A 17,791-nucleotide genomic window follows, 5' to 3' on the forward strand; every position below is an offset into this window, starting at 1 on the left:
AGATTACTTCATAGCTAGCAAGGCTGCACATGCAGGTTACAGACTTCTTGGGTTGCACACACCTTGCTCCAGAAGGCCAGCAAATCAGCAGTAGGGGACTGAAACAGAAATGGTTAACCCAAACCTATTCTGAAAGCAGTTTTAATTCTCATCTAATTAAATTTATGAAATGCAATGGTAGAAGTCAAAACGGTGTTTCTAATTTTAGCTATATTAAAAAGATCTACAAATATGTGAAGATATTGCGTAAAAGAGAAACCAATTCTGCTTTAATCAACAATATGTACTTGTGGAACCGCTTGGTTCCAGGGACCAAAGAGCTTTTTCCCTGTTACTTGCAAGAAGGAACATAAAATAACTTATATAAACACCACATTACTTTGGACTGCAGTTTGCTTTAACTTTAAGATGAAGAATTTGTTTAAAAACTTGTGCAAAGAACATCATGCTAACCCAAACCCAAATTATGCAATGTTAAAGCACTAGTATTTTTGCAGATAATCTGTATGCCTGGAAGGAGGAAGGAGTATGTAAAAAGGAAAAACCAAAACACACCAAGAACTATCCTGCAACTGATCCTGGTTGTAACATTTTTTGGTATCACTTAAGCAATCCATTTTGCTTACTGAAAAAACTCAAGACACAATGACTATGATACAGTCCATCTCCAAGGTGTGCTAAAGCAAAGGAGGCTATTCAAAACTTCGATCAGAGTAGGACAGTGTGGAATTTGGAAAGAAAAGATTAACAGCAATTGGCTCAGTGAACATTGATTTGATGTCACAGTAACAGAAATACAAAAAAATAACCATCTCAAACTAATCGCAATTGTGAAGACATTTGCTTTTCAGGGAAGGCCTACATAGACATGATATGCAGCTACCAACTGAGACTTTGCTGGCTAGCTGAAGCATTTTGATACAGATCCAGGCTGTTCATACTCTCTGCATAAAAGCCTTGCACAACAACAAAATCCCATACATGACAAGAAACAGTGAATTAGTGTGGCAGAGGGTAGCAATCATTCTTTCACAGACCTGTATGAGATAAGTAGTTCCAGTCCATCACGTAAGTCTGATTATTCAAAGGTCCTAGACTTAACAAGCAGCAGAACACTTGCTATAGTTTACTTAATTCCAAGAACATCTTTCCAGAACCTAGCAGCTACTAGATATGCTTGTTTGTGGTTTCATACTAGTTCTAAAGCAAAGACAAAGAAATGTGAAGATGAGAAATCAAGAAAGCAATACACATTAAGACCAGCTTAAAAAAACAAAACAAAACAAAAAGCCACAGAAGTATGTCAGACAAAAGACGAATCATCCCCATTTTAAAATTCACTAGCAACAATACAATCTCTCCATCACTTAGCCTATTTGGAGAGGATAATTATTGTCAAACCCAGGAGACAATCTGGTATCCATACTGGGAAGGAAAAGTAGTTGGAGTCCCAGAAGTCTTACTGCCTGAGACTTGTAAAACTAAATAATGTTTGGGAACAATGGTCCTGTCAGTGATGCGTCAGCAACACATTTATTTTAAAAAATGCTATATTCAAGTTTTAAGCAAGTAACAGCAAAAGAAAAAAGCTTTGGTTGATTATCAGTCTTGTTAAATATGTCAAAGTTAGCAATCAACAGTTTCTCTAGGAAGTCTCCAATCAACAGACAGGTCAGCTCACCCCTTACTACAAGGTCAGACACGTAGCAGTGACACTGGAAATGCTGCCATGCCAGCATCACACATGCTCACAACATCTCAGCCAGCATCTGGGAGGCTATTGGTGCATACAAAAACTGAGCTCATCAGTCACAGCCAACATGGATTGCTGTGAACTTATTGAGACAAATAAATAAAAAAAGCAACATGAAGAAATAAAGCCAAGCACCTCTAGGGCCAGACCCTGAAGACACATGAATCAAAGCTTTTTTTTTTTTCCCCTCCTTCTCCTCTCTCTATTTACAAAATGCCATTTAGAGTTGATGGTGGCCACTTCAGTATTGAGAGGAAATGTCTTTTACACTAAGCAGTCAGAAGTGTGTTGTTCACAGACTGTGGCTTGCATGCCACAGAGCGTCCCATGGGGGTATGTCCCTCCCACCAAGGCATATGGAGGGAGATCAGTCTTCTGTTTCTTCATATGTAGTCTCATCAAATGGCCGGTCCAAGAGAGGTACCAAACGGTGACGGGAATATTTAAGTTGCAAAAGGTCCCCAACTTCATTGATTTCTTTTAAAGCCTGAGAAAGAGACCACAGTGTATCAGCAGGGGAAACAAATGCAAGAAAGCTATCAGCACATCTTCCTTTCTGCATGCCCACAGGCCAAGTGGAAATTTACCAGACTAGAATGATGTAGCTTCAGGTACGCACAATTTTTTTGTGTTTTAATATTTGGCAGACTCCAGACCAAGTGAGTGGCACAAGTAATTTCACCAACAGTGACTCTGAACATACCTGACTATTCCAACTCCAAAGCACAAATATTGCAGCTAGCAATACTACTTTAATTTTCACTGTCAGTCTGATTAAAGCCATGCCTGTCCATACGTGGATCAGTTGAGAAAAAGCAGTCCTCCATTTCTGGGGGGGTTAAGATAGCTGAAACAGGAAAACGTACTTGAGGTTTGATGCCTCTTTTTCTATCGTTCAGTATGAAAATACTGTATTTGTTGGTATACTATTTACTACTAAAATACCATAATTTTTGTATTACAAGATAGTGAAAAATAGTATATTTTATGCTAGCAGCTTTTCTTGGTGCATTTTAAAATATCTGTATTTGATTAGACTGTGTTGCCCATGTGCAATTAGAGATGTGCTAAGTATTGTATGGGATATTTTTTGTCAAGGAATGAAAAGCCATTCTGAATAGGACCCCAAGCATTTTTTTCCACCTGGAAAGAAGCTTTCTCTAACTGTAGCCATAGAGGGACACCTAGCCAACGGGTGGCCAAGAGCACTGCTAATGAGCTTGCAAAACCTTTCACCATATGACCTGAATGCTAATCATTCGAAGTTCTAAGAAGTCAAGCACTTGCTAGCATAAGAAATGAGGAAAGTCCCTGCTCAGATAATCACAGAATGGCCAGGGTTAGAAGGAGCCTCAAGGATCATGAATCTCCAACCCCCCCGCCACATGCAGGGCCACCAATCTCCCCATTTAACGCTGGACCAGGCTGCCCAGGGCCCCATCCAACCTGGCCTTGAACACCTCTAGGAATGGGGCATCCACAACCTCTCCGGGCAGCTGCTCCAGCACCTCACCACTCTCTCTGTAAAGAACTTCCCCCTGACATCCAATCTAAACCTTCCCTCCCTCAATTTCAAACCATTTCCCCTTGTCCTGCTGCTATCTACCCTTTCAAAGAGTTGAATCTCCTCTATAATGATGCAATCTCTTTGATAAGACACTGGCTCACAGTAGAATTTGTTAGAAGTCAGACCTTAACCTTCTATTTCTCTGGAGACCATCCCCGGAACAAGGTGGTAAAAATAAATCAGCTGCTGAAGACAAATGTGCAACAGTCATACTAATTATCTATCTTATCCATAGTGAGTGACAAAGATATGTGCAGAAGATGACTTCCAACTTAAGTGAGATTTCTGAACTCCCAAGGTTGGCATTCTGCACTCCCTTACATTTTAGATTTGTTCAGATAGGTACGTTCAGCATTTTTTCAGAATGCCATTAATTCAACAACAACACTCCAATTTTAACATGTTCTGGGTCAAATGCCTATCTCTTGAGAATAGCTGGCAGATGGAGGTTAATATCCCTACATGCTTTTCCTTCCTGGATGAATAGTCCAAGTTCTTATTTCTTTAAACAATGGCCCCTCATGCTTGTTATATCTGGCAGCAAGAACCTCTCCATTCTAAAATCTGGGGGAATGACAAGACCAGAAGTTAGACCTCAATAAAAACAAAACCAAACAAGAGCGTGGGCACAGTTTGCCAGAGCTTAAAGTAAAGACCCCATATGGAAACAATTTAAGGTTAATTTCTGTTGAAAGAGTCTGTTAACTGTTATTCTTGAATGCAGATTTAGGATTTTATTAATTTAAAACAAAAAGGAACCATGTGACTAACGAAGACTACAAAAGAAATGGCATTGGTGAACTCTGATTTCAAGAGTGTAATATATATTATTCATCACTAAAAAGAAAGCACCAACCCACAGGGATGCAGGTTATGAAGGACCTCACTCTGATCCTGAGCCAAATATTTTCAGGCAGGAAAGTTTTATTTACATAAAATGGTTAAAATTGTAACTGAGAACTGTTCCCCATCACATGGTTTTATTTAATAAGAACAAGGAAGCATTACAAATATCAAGTATACAAGTATATATCTTATACAAGTATAAGATAAACTTCTCCTCCCCTTGCTCTGATTAATTTTATTTACAAAAAAATGCCACAATAACAGCATTGGTATCCATGCACACATGGATGGGCTACCAAGTTCTCTGTACCACTGACTTGTGGAAACTGTGCCAGCTCTCTCCACTTCTACTCACTTCATTTATTTTCCTCTTGGATATCGTTGCCACAGTTCAGCAGAGGGAACCCATCTGACCATGGTCTTAATTACTAGCTGCCTGAAGCTGATTCTGTTTCACTGTGTCAGCAGAAAAGCAGAACACAGTCACTGACACAAAGACTTGCTACTTGTTAACTCCACTTGCCATTGTTCTGGGTTCAGGGCATGCAGTCACTTTAAACTCCGAAGCACTTCATGCCAACTTGGAACAAAGCCTTCACACACCAAGATAAAAATCAAGATTTCTTCATTCACTTCAAAATTCATACATTTTGTCCTGGATTAATTTTCTTAGGCAGACAAACCCCAATATATTAAACAAGCATCTTCCTTGCTTTGGAGCATTTAGCACCTAGATGTATACTTTAGAAGTGAGTCCTCAGAGCTAAACACACAAAACTTTCTGGAAAGCTAGAAGACGTGTAAGTAGACTGATAAGAAAAGAGCGCTTTTTTAGGCAGAGTAATAAAAATTGCAGATTGGATTTAGAACAGAGCAAGTATAGTGCCTATAAATACCCTGTGAAACCAGCCAGTTAGTCACCAGGAGAAGACAGAGTAGCAGACAGCAAGATGGTGTGATTGCTCAGATAGCATCAGCACATCAAGTTTGCGCAGTTTAAGTTGCAGCTCACTGTGCAGGAATACGATTTCAGAGACTTACATTTTCTTTTTCCCCCTCCTCCCACCTATTTCCCATTCATTCTCCTGTGTCTACCCGATCAGAAGCTATTGCTCCCCCATTTGTTTCAATGCAATCATTTCTAATGCTATGCTCCAAGTAATTTAAGTCTAGTATTACTGATTTTACAATAGAGAAAAGAAAGAGAAGGAGAGAGCTCTCAAAAAACAGCATTTCAGAATTATTTAGAACAGAAACAATTTACTTAGCATAATTACAGGAAAAGTAACAGGACAAGTAGCTGGGAAAGGAACCCCTTTAACAGCTGGTTGTTGGAGGATCAGGGTGGAATCCTTCAGGTCTTAAAGGGCAGAAACAGTTTAAAAGCAGTAAGTACAGCACCACAGCTATAAAGCAAATGGTTCTAGTGGTACAGAGCTGCACCTGATACACTTATCAAACTCTACATGCTACTGCCTTACTACTCTTCCTAGCAAATCTACAATCAAGAAGGGCCATTTTTCGTTACTGATGTGGAAACTGTGTGGCAGCTAGGGATTAAAGGCTTAAGACTACATTTTTTGTTGTTGATATGCTGGTAAGGATTTGCTTAAACTACAACTCCTATTTGCTGTTCACATTATAAAGTGTCTCCACCTGATCATACCTGAGCACTGGGCACAAGTTCTCCTTCATAATTCTACAATAACTATTCCCAACCACCTTGTCCGTAATAGGCTTGGAAATAGTTTAGTTTCAAGGAATTTTTTTTCTTCATCATCCTTCCAAGGATCAAAGTGAGGTTGTCCAGCCTGCAGTTCCTCTGATCATATTCTTGTCTTTCCTCAAGCACCTCTTCCAATCAACCATGATCTTTCACAGTGCTAATTGAGAATGTCACTATGCTCCCATTTAACAAAGGAAAAAAAAGTATCTCAAGGGAATCAGACCATCTCTCTTGCATATGTGAAATGGGAAAAAGTCCCTGAAATTTACTGAAGGCAGCTGTTCTGATTTGTTGGAGATGGCGTCCACTCTACTACAGACAACTTTGAACATCAGGCTTAATTAATTTGTATACCAAACACAAATCATATAATCATATACCAAGCCATTCTTTGAAAAAACAAAAAAACCCAACACAACAAAAAGAACCCAGGAAAACTAGAATTGTTATCTCTGTTTACAGAAGACACGAGCAAGACAGAGACAAGATGAGACACTTACTGTATCAAGCATCTCTTTGGTATGAGCTGCAGACAAACAGAATCTGGCTCTGGACTCGATGATGGGAGTTGCAGGGAAGCCCACAACCACAACACCAATGTTCCGCTTTAGCATCTCACGCCCAAATGCACTGCCAAAAATAGATAAATAAATAAATAAATCAAGGAAAATTGGTCAGAATGACACCTTAGAGACAGAGCAGTGACAGCACAAAGGTCTTAGTGTGTTTACCTATACATGCCTTCGTTAAACAAGCCTTTAACACCACAAGTTGGAGCTTCCAATTCTTTCTCAGGGAGGTAGAACATCTAATTACAAAGGCTCTCTTTAATTCAATCCCAAGGTGGTCTTCCTCAAAAGCTTTCACTGTATTAAGTTCTAACAAAGCTGAAAGATTATATGTGGCAGAGGCTGGTCTTTTGGCAGGCTCTTTCTAAATGGATTTGTAACCTAAGCCTGAAAATCCTTCAGATAGGAAACAGGAACTAAGGCTCAGAAGTTTGACTATATGAGGAATGCCCCCTGCTGCAATATCCCAAAGCAAATGCTTCTGCTATTTCAAAATTGTTTGTTTCTACCAATTAAATTCAATTGAGGCACATTACAGAGCCACAGGATGTACTGCTTTTTGAAGTGCTTATCATAGGAACACTCAAATTGAAAAAAACAAAACAAAACAACAACAACAACAAAAAACACCAAAAAACCATCTAATCTAATGCCAAACATTTTTAAGAAAGATGCAAAAATCTCTATATTTGAATAAGAACAAGCTTTGCCACTACATGCCATGTTTTAAAACAGTCTTTCTTTACACATTTAGAAAAGTCTTAATATTCTCGTAGCATGCTAACTTTAAAGCAGATGGACAAAAAAAAAATATCTGTTAAACCTACCCAATTTTTGCTGGCATGTACAGCATCAGAGGCACAACAGGGGAATCTTCATTTCCATAGATGATAAAGCCCATCTCTTTCAGTCGTCTCCTGAAATACCTTGTGTTCTCTGCTAGCTGCTGCACACACTCTCTCCCTAGAAAAGAAATGAAGACAATAGAAACAACATTCATAAGCCACATGTGTAACTGCAGCACAAGATCTCTTCTCACTTAGGTACAGACTACAAATGCACAACTTGTGCTTACAGAAGTGTTAAAATTAAACACAAACTAGAATTCAGTCTCTTCTTTCTCTTTTAATCAAGATTAGTTTCTCATTTTCTGATAAGGCTGTTACTGAATGGAGAAGAACAAGCATAACTGTCCAATCTACTCCCCCTAATTTTTCCATACCTGAATCATATCAAGAGATACAAAACAGTACAATAAGCCGCTTTTAAACAAGCTGCAAAGTTTGTTCAAAATTCACTGATACCTGCATACTAAAGAATGGTTGGCTTATAGTTTGAATAGCTAACGAATATTGGTATCATTATATTGATCAGCTGGGGCTTCTCACCATATATTCCTGCCTGTCTGTACTGACAGAATTACGACATTCCTCTCAGATCTGCCTGCTGAACTGATCAAGTGGCTGCTCCGTAACCTTTCTCACTGACAGCAAGCTGGGCTTAAATTAAACAGATTACCTCTGATAATCCAGCTCATTATGCACAAGCAGCAGCAGTCAATTTATCATGTGATCAGCCAATTCTGAATTGATTTTTTTTGGACACCTGGCAAAATGTGCACACAGGACATTAGACTGCTAGTAAAATTCAAATATCCCAGATACTCAGATATGCATGGAATAACCTATTTATCAGCTAAATTCTAACCCAGCACAGTGTATTACTTTTCTGTATTGCCCAGGAAAAGATCCGCACCATCTTTCCTAAGCAGTTGACAATAATACATTTCTGATTAGCTAGTATTCTAATGTGCTTAAAAGTTTAAACACTATGCCATTGATAAGACAATGATAGGTAACATTTATAGTTGCTTGTCTCAGGTCCACACAGTGTATTTTTTGGATAATCGATCATCTAGACATTACCTTCACCAAAATTAATATACTTAAGCACTAAATCTACAGCAGTGCTGACGTATACCACAGTGAAGTTGGCTGCTAGATATCAATAGCCTCCCCTTTAAAGCTGTAGATAACATAAGGTGATCACCCAAAACGAACACCAAGCCTCAAAGAAACATTCACACCCACACAGCTAAGCTCCTATGCCAGAACAAATGTAGTTTTAAGAACCTATACAGTATTTGTAGCCAAGAGTATCAGACATTCCACCCACCACCATGCAATCAAAGGCAAAATCCCATCAAAGAAATGTAACAAAAAGGAATGAAACCTGTTGAGTTTGCAAAACTTGGTCTGTTATTTGTGGGCAGGAGCTGGTACTTTTAATTGTATTTGCTGCCATTTAAAACTTCCCTTCTCCTCCATTAACAGCTTGCTTTCTTAATCTTTTATCCCCTAGAGTTTCTAAAGGAGCTTAATTTTTCTTCCCTTCTTCACCCCAAACCAGCAAGACTTCATTAAAATGCTTCTTGCATTTATGAAACTTACTTTGTAACTGGCTCACATTAGATCAGACCCTCTAGCTGAGATTCAGCTTCTTCCTATGTTTCCAAACTAATGACTTGGTTATTCAGATACCCCAGCCTGCAATGTTTTGTTGTATTTGTTAAATCTCACAAAACCCTAAAACAAAAAATCCCACAAACAAAGAATCAAACTAGGCCTAGTCCAGAGACAAGAGATAGTGGGCTAAATGGCATTGCTTGCATTTCTAACGTTCAGGCAAACCATAAAACCACAAATGGCTAAGGTCAGCTTAGAAGAACAACCTATATATAAGGAAAAAAAAAAAAGCTACACATTATCTCCTGAGAAAAATGCATCTGCTTGTCCCTGTACAGAAATGCACAACTTTTGACAACATTTCATGTCAGTTCTATCTAAATTCTATCAAAATAAACATGAAATTTCATGGCTGCAGGAGCACTGAGATAACTTACACTGCTGGATGTAACTGCTGCGATCTGCCCCTCTTACACAGCCAAGAATGCAGATTCTCCCATACCACACAGCACGGAGTTTACATACAGCTAAGCAGAAGATGAAACTTCCACACCTTCATAGTTTTCCAAATTGCCAGGAACCTTCCAGGCTAAAGATGAAAAAGCAACCTTAATTTGTAGTAGGCAATTGCTCCACAGTCTTCCATAAACTCTCATAAAATGAGTTAATGATTCTAGATTTGTCCTTACATACCGAAGAGTGCTTTGAGTTTCATGCACAGCTCTCTACAGAGACATAAGCAACTACTAAAGCAACAGACAAACTTGGAAGACAGCTGCATTCTTCAAAGGCCTGTGGCCTGAGAAGCTTGTCAGCTTTTACTCTGCTCCAGAGCTGTCAGCTTAATTAAGTGATTCTCTCTCTAAAAACTTGTTGCCACAAACACAACAAAATTACTGAGATCGTAAGAGTATATCCAATGGTGACTTCTCAGTACCTACCATGCATCACTACCACTGTCTGAGAAAGAATGGCAGTTGTGGTGAACGAAGTCAAGCGTGCAGATAGCATGAACAAGAACCTGGCAGAGGTTCCTCTAGCTTCCCTTCTTCCTGCACCGTATGCAGCTCTTCTCCTCTGCACATCATTGAGCTTAGTCTTCTACACCAATATAAAATTCTGCACTTGAAGTCTTTTACAGTGAGGCACTGGAACAGGCTGCCCTGAGATGTGGTTGATGCCCCGTGTCCCTGAAAGCTTTCAAGGTGAGGCTGGACCAGGCCGTGTGCAACCTGATCTAGTTGTGCACATCCCTGTTCACTGCAGAGGAGCTGAACTAAATGACCTTTAAAGGTCCCTTCCAACTCTAAGGATTCTACTATTCTATAGAGGAATATCAAGTGTTACTTTCAGTACAGTTTACAGTATAAAGCAAGAAGCATACGCTCAGCCTTAATCTTTGTTAATATGAGCAGGGATTCAGCCTCACTGGTGTAGCAGGCTCTTACCTGCTTCTACAGTTTTGCCCATGGACTCCATGAGCACAAAGCTGAAGCACACATTGCTTGGAGACAGCAGTTACCAGGTACCGGTGTTGCTAATTCCACACCTACCCAAATCACATTCAGGTATTCAGACAGATCTTCAAAAATCCCTTCCCAGCCCAGGTGTTTTCTAAAGCTCAGAGCTCTGTCCTCATCTACTCATCTGAAAGCCTAGAAAGACTGCCAGGCCTGCAACACTCCTCCAGCAGCTGGCTTTCCTGGCAGTTCCAGCGCAGCTTCATTTTCAGATCACTCAGAGAAGGCCTACTCAGACACCACCCTTGCCAATTGTTCTTGCACAGGAGTTGTGCAACAGTTCTGGTAACATCCTTTAATCTAGGAAAGTGGAATGTGATGACCTTCAGGGGAAGGAAGAAAGAGAGGATTACTGGAATTGAATTCTTCAGAAGGCTGGAAAACTAGAACCCCTTATCACAGCAACTGATCTCAAGTCCCTTATGGGCCCTCTAAATAGCTTAAACTAACTACTGACAGACCTATGTTGGAATTAGGAGTATTAGCTAATAACTTGTCCTTTGCTTTTGTACCCTTTTACAAGTTTATTGCAGTTCTAACAAGATTGCTCTTGCAATTTAGTAAAACACGTATAGCAGTCAGGACATCATTTAACCTAAACCCTACATCCACCCCCCTAAAGAACATGCTACCATGGAATTAAAGGTCACATGCCATCAAAGGAGGAGAAACACACCCCCTTTACAGCCCTTAGCTCAGAGCTGTAGTTGTGTGGATTCAGCAGAGAAAGAAACAAGAACAGAGAAAAGAAATGAAATAACTACCTTTGCTCACGTAGTTAAAACAAGTTCAACATTTACTGCTGACAGAGAGGAGGAATGTGCTTTTACTTGACACAACCTAATACCAGTTCATGATGGCATCAGTCACTTTAAACCTACTCTGCTCATTTTCATACCAACAGACAGCTTGCTGTACACACTGAATGCAGAATACCCGATAGAGCTGTGGTCCCCCCTCCTCCCCCCTCAAAAGCATTATTAACATGCAAACTCCCACAGCAGCAGGACTGAGAGTAACTAAAAGCTCCTCTAATGCCTTTGTGCTGCCCATAGCACTTGTGGTTGCTATCAACTTTACACAGCCAAGAATGCCAGATGCATGCTTTTATATTTTTAAACTCTAAGCAAATTACTTGCCCATTCCATCAAGTGCAGAACCTTTGAAGCGTGATTTGACTGCAACAGGAGTGTTTTGTACTGCAAGCTGAGCCAACACACATAAGATGGATATCTACCATAACACTGGTGGAAAGTAAATCAGCATCTTTGCCAGAGGAGACTCTCACAGGTGAGAGGGATGATATATCACCATGGTGACTACCATATTTTATGGATCACATTATTTAAATAAACTTTAGCTATAGTGAAAACAATCTAAGAGATACTCAAGCAAGTACTTCAAGAATTTTGAAGCAGAAGTTGATGCTTACCTTAGTTATCTGCAGAACAAAAAATAACAACGAAAAAAATTTGCACATGCCAGCGCACCAAATCTAAACTCTTGCAGTGAGTTGGTTAAATACAAATAGTGACAATCATTTAGCCACATTGCTCTTTAAACCACAGAAGCTTGTGCTTAAACAGAATGTCCAAACACTGCAAGGATTCTTGGACAACTCTTTATTTAGTGAAAAAGCAGATTAATAAAAACTATCCAAGAATTTTTGCACGGACAGGCTGAATATATTAAAAAAATAAAGTAAAAGATGGATCCCTTTTATATCTGAGTAACTTCTCAACTCCAAACTAAAAATAGTTTCTACAAAGAACAAAGACGACCTAGAATTTGTAGTAAAAGCCCCACTACAAATATCTAATATTTATAATATTTCTGTCAGCTATCAAGGCTAACGAATAAGTTAACATAGATGGCACTGGACTCAAGGGAAAATTTAGTTCAACTAGGACACGTTTATTTTCTGCTCCTCTTATGATCTCAAGGCAGTAATTGGAAAACAGTCACAAATCTGTCCTTCCAAACAATGCAACACTTCAACAGTGGGGCTTCATGAGAAATAAAAGACATGTTGCACTGTACATAAACTGTCTACTGACCGACACTGCACTCCTAGAGGAGGAAACCAACTTCAGGGAGGGGGTGAGCGGCATTCTGTCCCTCCAACAACAAAAGCCAATACCAACAAAACAACCCACTCCACAAGCAGGATTTTATTTGCTTGTTACACCAGGGATCGCTGTCACCTGGATCTGAAACAAAAGTGTGTGAAACAGTAGCAAAGGAAACTAAATGCTAAAGTTTTCAGTTAATTCTTATACAGAGGCCTCAAAGCAACACAGCAAGACACACATAAAATAGTTCCTAGTGAAACTTATCAGTATGCTAAAGCTCCTGTACAATTCTAATTGATCAAGAGATATCAGTCAATGGAAAATATATCACATCAGACAGCTATATTGAAATTACTATATACTTGCTCATTAACTAATTTTGTAACTGCTCAATATACCTTCAATCTTGCATTCTTAACTCCACATGTATTTTGTTGCCAACATGAACAACAAAGTTAAACTGAGCAATTTCATATCTGAATCTACCATACCATGTGAAGGCTAACACCTTCAGTTTTAATGATTAAATGAAAGACAGGAAAAAAAAAGAGATCTCTGGATATGAACAGATTGCTGTTCAGTACATGCAGAATTATTCCACTCTAAACAGACATCTGTTGCTCCAAGTACTCAGTCTCACTGAAACAGCTGAAGCTGTAACAAAAAGGAATGTCCTCAGTCCCACTTTTTATATGTGATAAACACTAGTAAGTATTTGTAAAAATTTCCTGAGAACCTGCAATGATACTTATTAATAACAGCACACTGCCTGTGATAAGAAACAGCATGCATCTAATAAGTAGATTTTGAAGATTGGCTGCAGCATTTTAAGTACATATTTTAAGTTACCAGAACCAAGTAAAGATCAGGGCATGTTAATCTTAGCACGAGATGGAAACTCTCCGTTAACTTTTTGCAGATGAGATCTCTAATGCAATTTGTTTCACACTTTTCAGGTGTACCCACCTTACAAACTCTTGATAGTGCAGAGGTATAGGTAAGAAGCCTTAAACCATCTACTGAGAGATGTACCATCCCTCATTTGTAGCAGAATCATTTCTCTTAGTATGGCTTATTTCAGTCAAGGAAGGAGTTTATCCCAGAGTAAGTTTACCCTGAATAAAATCACACAATCACAGAATTGTAGGGGCAGGAAGGGACCTCTAGAGATCACTAGATCCAATCCCCCCTGCAAAGCAGGCTCTCTACAGCAGGCTGCACAGGTAGGCATCCAGGTGGGTCTTGAATATCTCCAGAGAAAGAGAATCCACAACCTCCCTGGGCAGCCTGTTCCAGTGCTCCGTCACCCTTTACTGTGAAGAAGTTCCTTCACATATCAGTGATCATGTTCATGGCCATTTCCCCTTGTCCTGTCCCCACAGACCACTGAAAAGAAGTGGAAATATGGAAAAATACCACAGCAATACTTATGTAAAAATGACCTCCACAGAAACAGTTTGCTAGGATGTCTATTGATTTTACAGGACTACCTAGGCAGGTCTCTTGCTTCTCCTATCCTGATGGTCATGATCTATCTAGAGAATTTATTAAACAATTTCCCTCTCCCTGTATTACCAGGGACTCCACCCAGGGAGGTGGTGGAGTCACCGACCCTGGGGGTGTTCAAGGAAAGGCTGGATGTTGTGTTGAGGGACATGGTTTAGTGGGAGCTATTGGGAATAGGTGAACGGTTGGACTGGATGATCTTCTAGGTCTTTTCCAACCTTGGCGATTCTATGATTCTATTAATGCTTTTGCATGACTGAAGTTAATTTTCTTATTTTAGGAAAAAAGTTCTCAGTCAAATAAAAGTGCTTGTGCAGATTACGGTAGCTGGGGAGAGAAAATGTGTGCGTATAAAAACCAGCAAAGAAGCAGATCTCAAGTTCCTTCTTTGTGAAACAACACCAAAAAGTATTTGATAACACAAACAATAATGCTTACTGATTGCTGTTGGTAACAACTGAGCCTCCATATCCATATTTCCATAAAAGTGGAAAGACTGTTCTGACCATTAATCATCAGTCCACAATGACATGGCTAACATACAACCCAATTTTATGGAAATTCTTCACCACGCACAGCTTAGAAGTTTTTATTTTTGCACAAAACCTGTACATATTAAAAGATCACAAAAACAGTAGAATATCCATCCATCACTGAAAACACACTAAAAAAAAAAAAAAAAACCACCAGCCACAATCCATTATGAAGACAGAACAGTAATGCCATCATGTCCTGCTCCCTAAGCAGAAATTAAAGTGGTCTAAATACATGCTACTTGGAAAAGATACGGATCAAGTTGTAATGTTCTTTGTTTGCCTTTGAGAGCACCAGCATCAACAACTGAAGATAGAACACTGTTTCATTAGCATAGTAAGAAATCCTTCCCCCATATCTGTTTCTATCAATAAGCCAGACAGCAATAATTTCTACTTCAGAAAACCTGTAGTTTCTGACATTTTGAAGTATTTAACTGCGTAAACTGGTGATGAAAACTTGGTTACATATCATCCTCCAGAACTTTGTTTTTTCAAGTCTGAGTGATGCTATAATATATTCATGCCTGTAAATTTTTCCACATTAAAATCCCCTTGTTTTTGCAAAGGCTTACACTTCTATTCTGTTTATTATTCCTACATTTCTGTCTTTTGGTTGGCTATTTCAGTGGAAGACATAATTCAACATACTCTGTTTTGGAAACAAGCATTTTTCAAATTTCAACCAGGAACTCAATATTCTTTTGCTGATTTAACAGATTCTCCACTAAGCTTTCTGAAGTTAAGCTGCCTCCTGAGGGCTTGAAGATCTTTTGCAATGCTAACATACTAACTCAAGTTGTTTTCTGCACACTAAACTTGTAAATATCTCAACATTAAAAAACACAGACAACTTCTTAGAGAAGCAGAACAGGCATAAAGGTACCTTTTTTCTTTTTCTTTTTTACTTACATAAAAGTATTTTTCATATACAGTATAGAAAATTCCTTTTTCAATACTTATCCTAAAAAACACACAGCACGATTTGTGGTTACATTTGCAGAACAAAACAAAAGAGCACAACTTTTTTAGATTTGCCAAATGGCAGAAAGGACAGGTTAAGAAAGGACAGTTAAGAACATCTGAGTGGAAACATGAGGCAGATTCAAAGCCAGGTAGTACCTATCTGTGGGCTACAGCCAGCAAGGTGAAAACTAGGAGAGAGATTTTAAAGTATAAAATACCAGAACACTGAGCAAAATTCCTTTTCAGTACTCATTAAATACTACTTATCTTCCAAGGAAAAGTTACACAGGGAGAGTGTGATGATGCTCAAGTGCCATAATAAATGTTAACGACTCAGGAACATAATATCTGCTAGATATTAAGAGGTTTGTAACATCATTTGTCAGAAAGATGACATGAACTCACATGCAAGGCAGAAAGGGAGGAATCAATCAATGATCAATCTTGCCAAAGGCCCTGACCTGTACACAGCCAGAATGGTCACTCTCATATAGCAATCTTTTCTTTTTTCAGTCCCCCACAAAGGCAACCCTGAACCAGAATTACAACAGCTCAGAAAAAAACATGAAGGTTTACAACAGTGTTCCTGGTTCGTACTGAGATCATAGTACAAAAGCTAATGACAAGGAATGAGAGTAAAAATGTCATCACACATGACAGGTCTTGTCTCCTTTGACATGCTTTTCTTATGTCAGTGTTTGAGTTCTAAGAACCGGGTGGCTTCACACAGATCAAACCATCTCCTTTGAATTTGCACTCGTGAATGCTGCACTGGTGCCAGTATTTGCAGTAAGAATTCTACATCTTTCATTTCAGATGTTGTCTGCAGATTGTCATTACAAGTCTTCAGCTAAGTATTATATACAATTACACTAAGTGATCTGAGATGGCAGACAGACATGTTAAAAAATATAAGGTGAAATACTATACTCCCTTTTGCTTTATTAAGCAACAGCTTATGTAGGCAAATGCCAAGAGAACCTGCCAAAGCAATGTGAAACTTTAAAAAAAGAAAGTAATTAATATCATCCTTTAATTCAGTGCTACAGATGTGTATTGCTGCTTAACAACTCAAATGCCAGTATTTAGCAAAATGTTTGAAGAGAGAAGCAACAGCTCTGCTGGGTTATTTGGGTTTAAAAGCAATCTGGAAATGGGAAGCACGCTTTAACAGCGAACCCGACGTGATGGAGGGTCCAGGAACTTCCACTAGGGGCCAGTGCTACACAGGGGTAACCTGAAGCCCTCTGCTCTCACAGCTGTACCTCAAGCAGCACGCCCTGGTGCCCAGACCACGGCAGGCCAGAGCCCGGCCGAGTGCAGCCGGGAGACAGCCCAACACTGCAGAGCCACTAACCGAGGTGGACAGCTGAATCAAGTTATTTATTCTTCTGACACACTTGCGTGCTTCCTGAGTTCACCACTCAGGAGATAAACTACAAATAATGTGGTAGGAGAAGCCTTGTTTAAGAGCCAGCACACTTGAAAGCATGAGCTAGGAAATCAAAAGACTGTAGAGAGCTCATGTTTGTCAGCCATATGGCAGCAGCATTAGCAGCAATTTATTTTAGGAGCCACAGTGGAGGGCTTGGCTAACGACCACTCCAAGTTAACCTCGTGTCTATGGTTTTGTAACACAATTGTATGCAGGGGATTTGCCTGGATTACATGAGTGTGCTGACAGCGGAACCAGCGCAATGGAGAGCAAAATGCCCAGTTCTGTAAAGAAGAGAAGAAAGCAGTTTTTTTTTAAATAAATAAATAAATAAGCAACAGCAAAGCCAGGGATGCAGAAATAGAAAAATGAGAAAAGAAAAATGACGGCGACTAATGTTCCTAGCATTGAAAGGTCCCAGAGAAATAAAACTTATGCTAATATGAAGTATCTGTCATTGCATTTGCTGTTAAGCTAAACAGTTCCAGTAGAGTTTAAAGGCACGACAAAAAACAGCTGGGTGCATGTATTGTGTACTCACTGAGTTTACATATACTGGTGAGAATGAAGCCTTTGGCATATTTCAAAGCCCAGATGGATGTTTTTATATTTGAACTTTCTGATTTTGTTTGCAACTCCCAACTGCATTCAGAGTTCGCCAAGACAGACTGTTAGCACCACAAACTTCATCATAAAGAGATACAGCTCTCACCACAAAGAGATCATGTGAATCTGTTGATGTGAATGGAAAAATACGATCTGCTAAGGAAACTCCATTTAAAACATTCAAACTTAAAAGAGGTTTCAAAAACTATGGTGACGTGTAACACAGG

General features: G+C 39.3%; 1 protein-coding gene across 1 annotated transcript in view; it reads right to left on the reverse strand.

The window, feature by feature from the left end:
- Positions 1–246: 246 nt before the first annotated feature.
- SPTLC2 (serine palmitoyltransferase long chain base subunit 2) overlaps positions 247–17,791 on the reverse strand; it is a 60,973-nt gene continuing 43,428 nt past the window's right edge. Inside the window, exons 10-12 of the mRNA XM_052695559.1 lie at positions 7,289–7,424; positions 6,393–6,522; positions 247–2,240 (exon numbers count right to left, since the gene is read on the reverse strand). Coding sequence (XP_052551519.1) covers positions 2,121–2,240; positions 6,393–6,522; positions 7,289–7,424 — 386 coding nt within the window. The 3' untranslated portion in view covers positions 247–2,120. The remainder of the gene's footprint in view (positions 2,241–6,392; positions 6,523–7,288; positions 7,425–17,791) is intronic.

This window comes from Tympanuchus pallidicinctus, unplaced genomic scaffold, assembly GCF_026119805.1.
Source record: "Tympanuchus pallidicinctus isolate F22 unplaced genomic scaffold, pur_lepc_1.0 scaffold3, whole genome shotgun sequence".
NCBI lineage: Eukaryota > Metazoa > Chordata > Aves > Galliformes > Phasianidae > Tympanuchus > Tympanuchus pallidicinctus.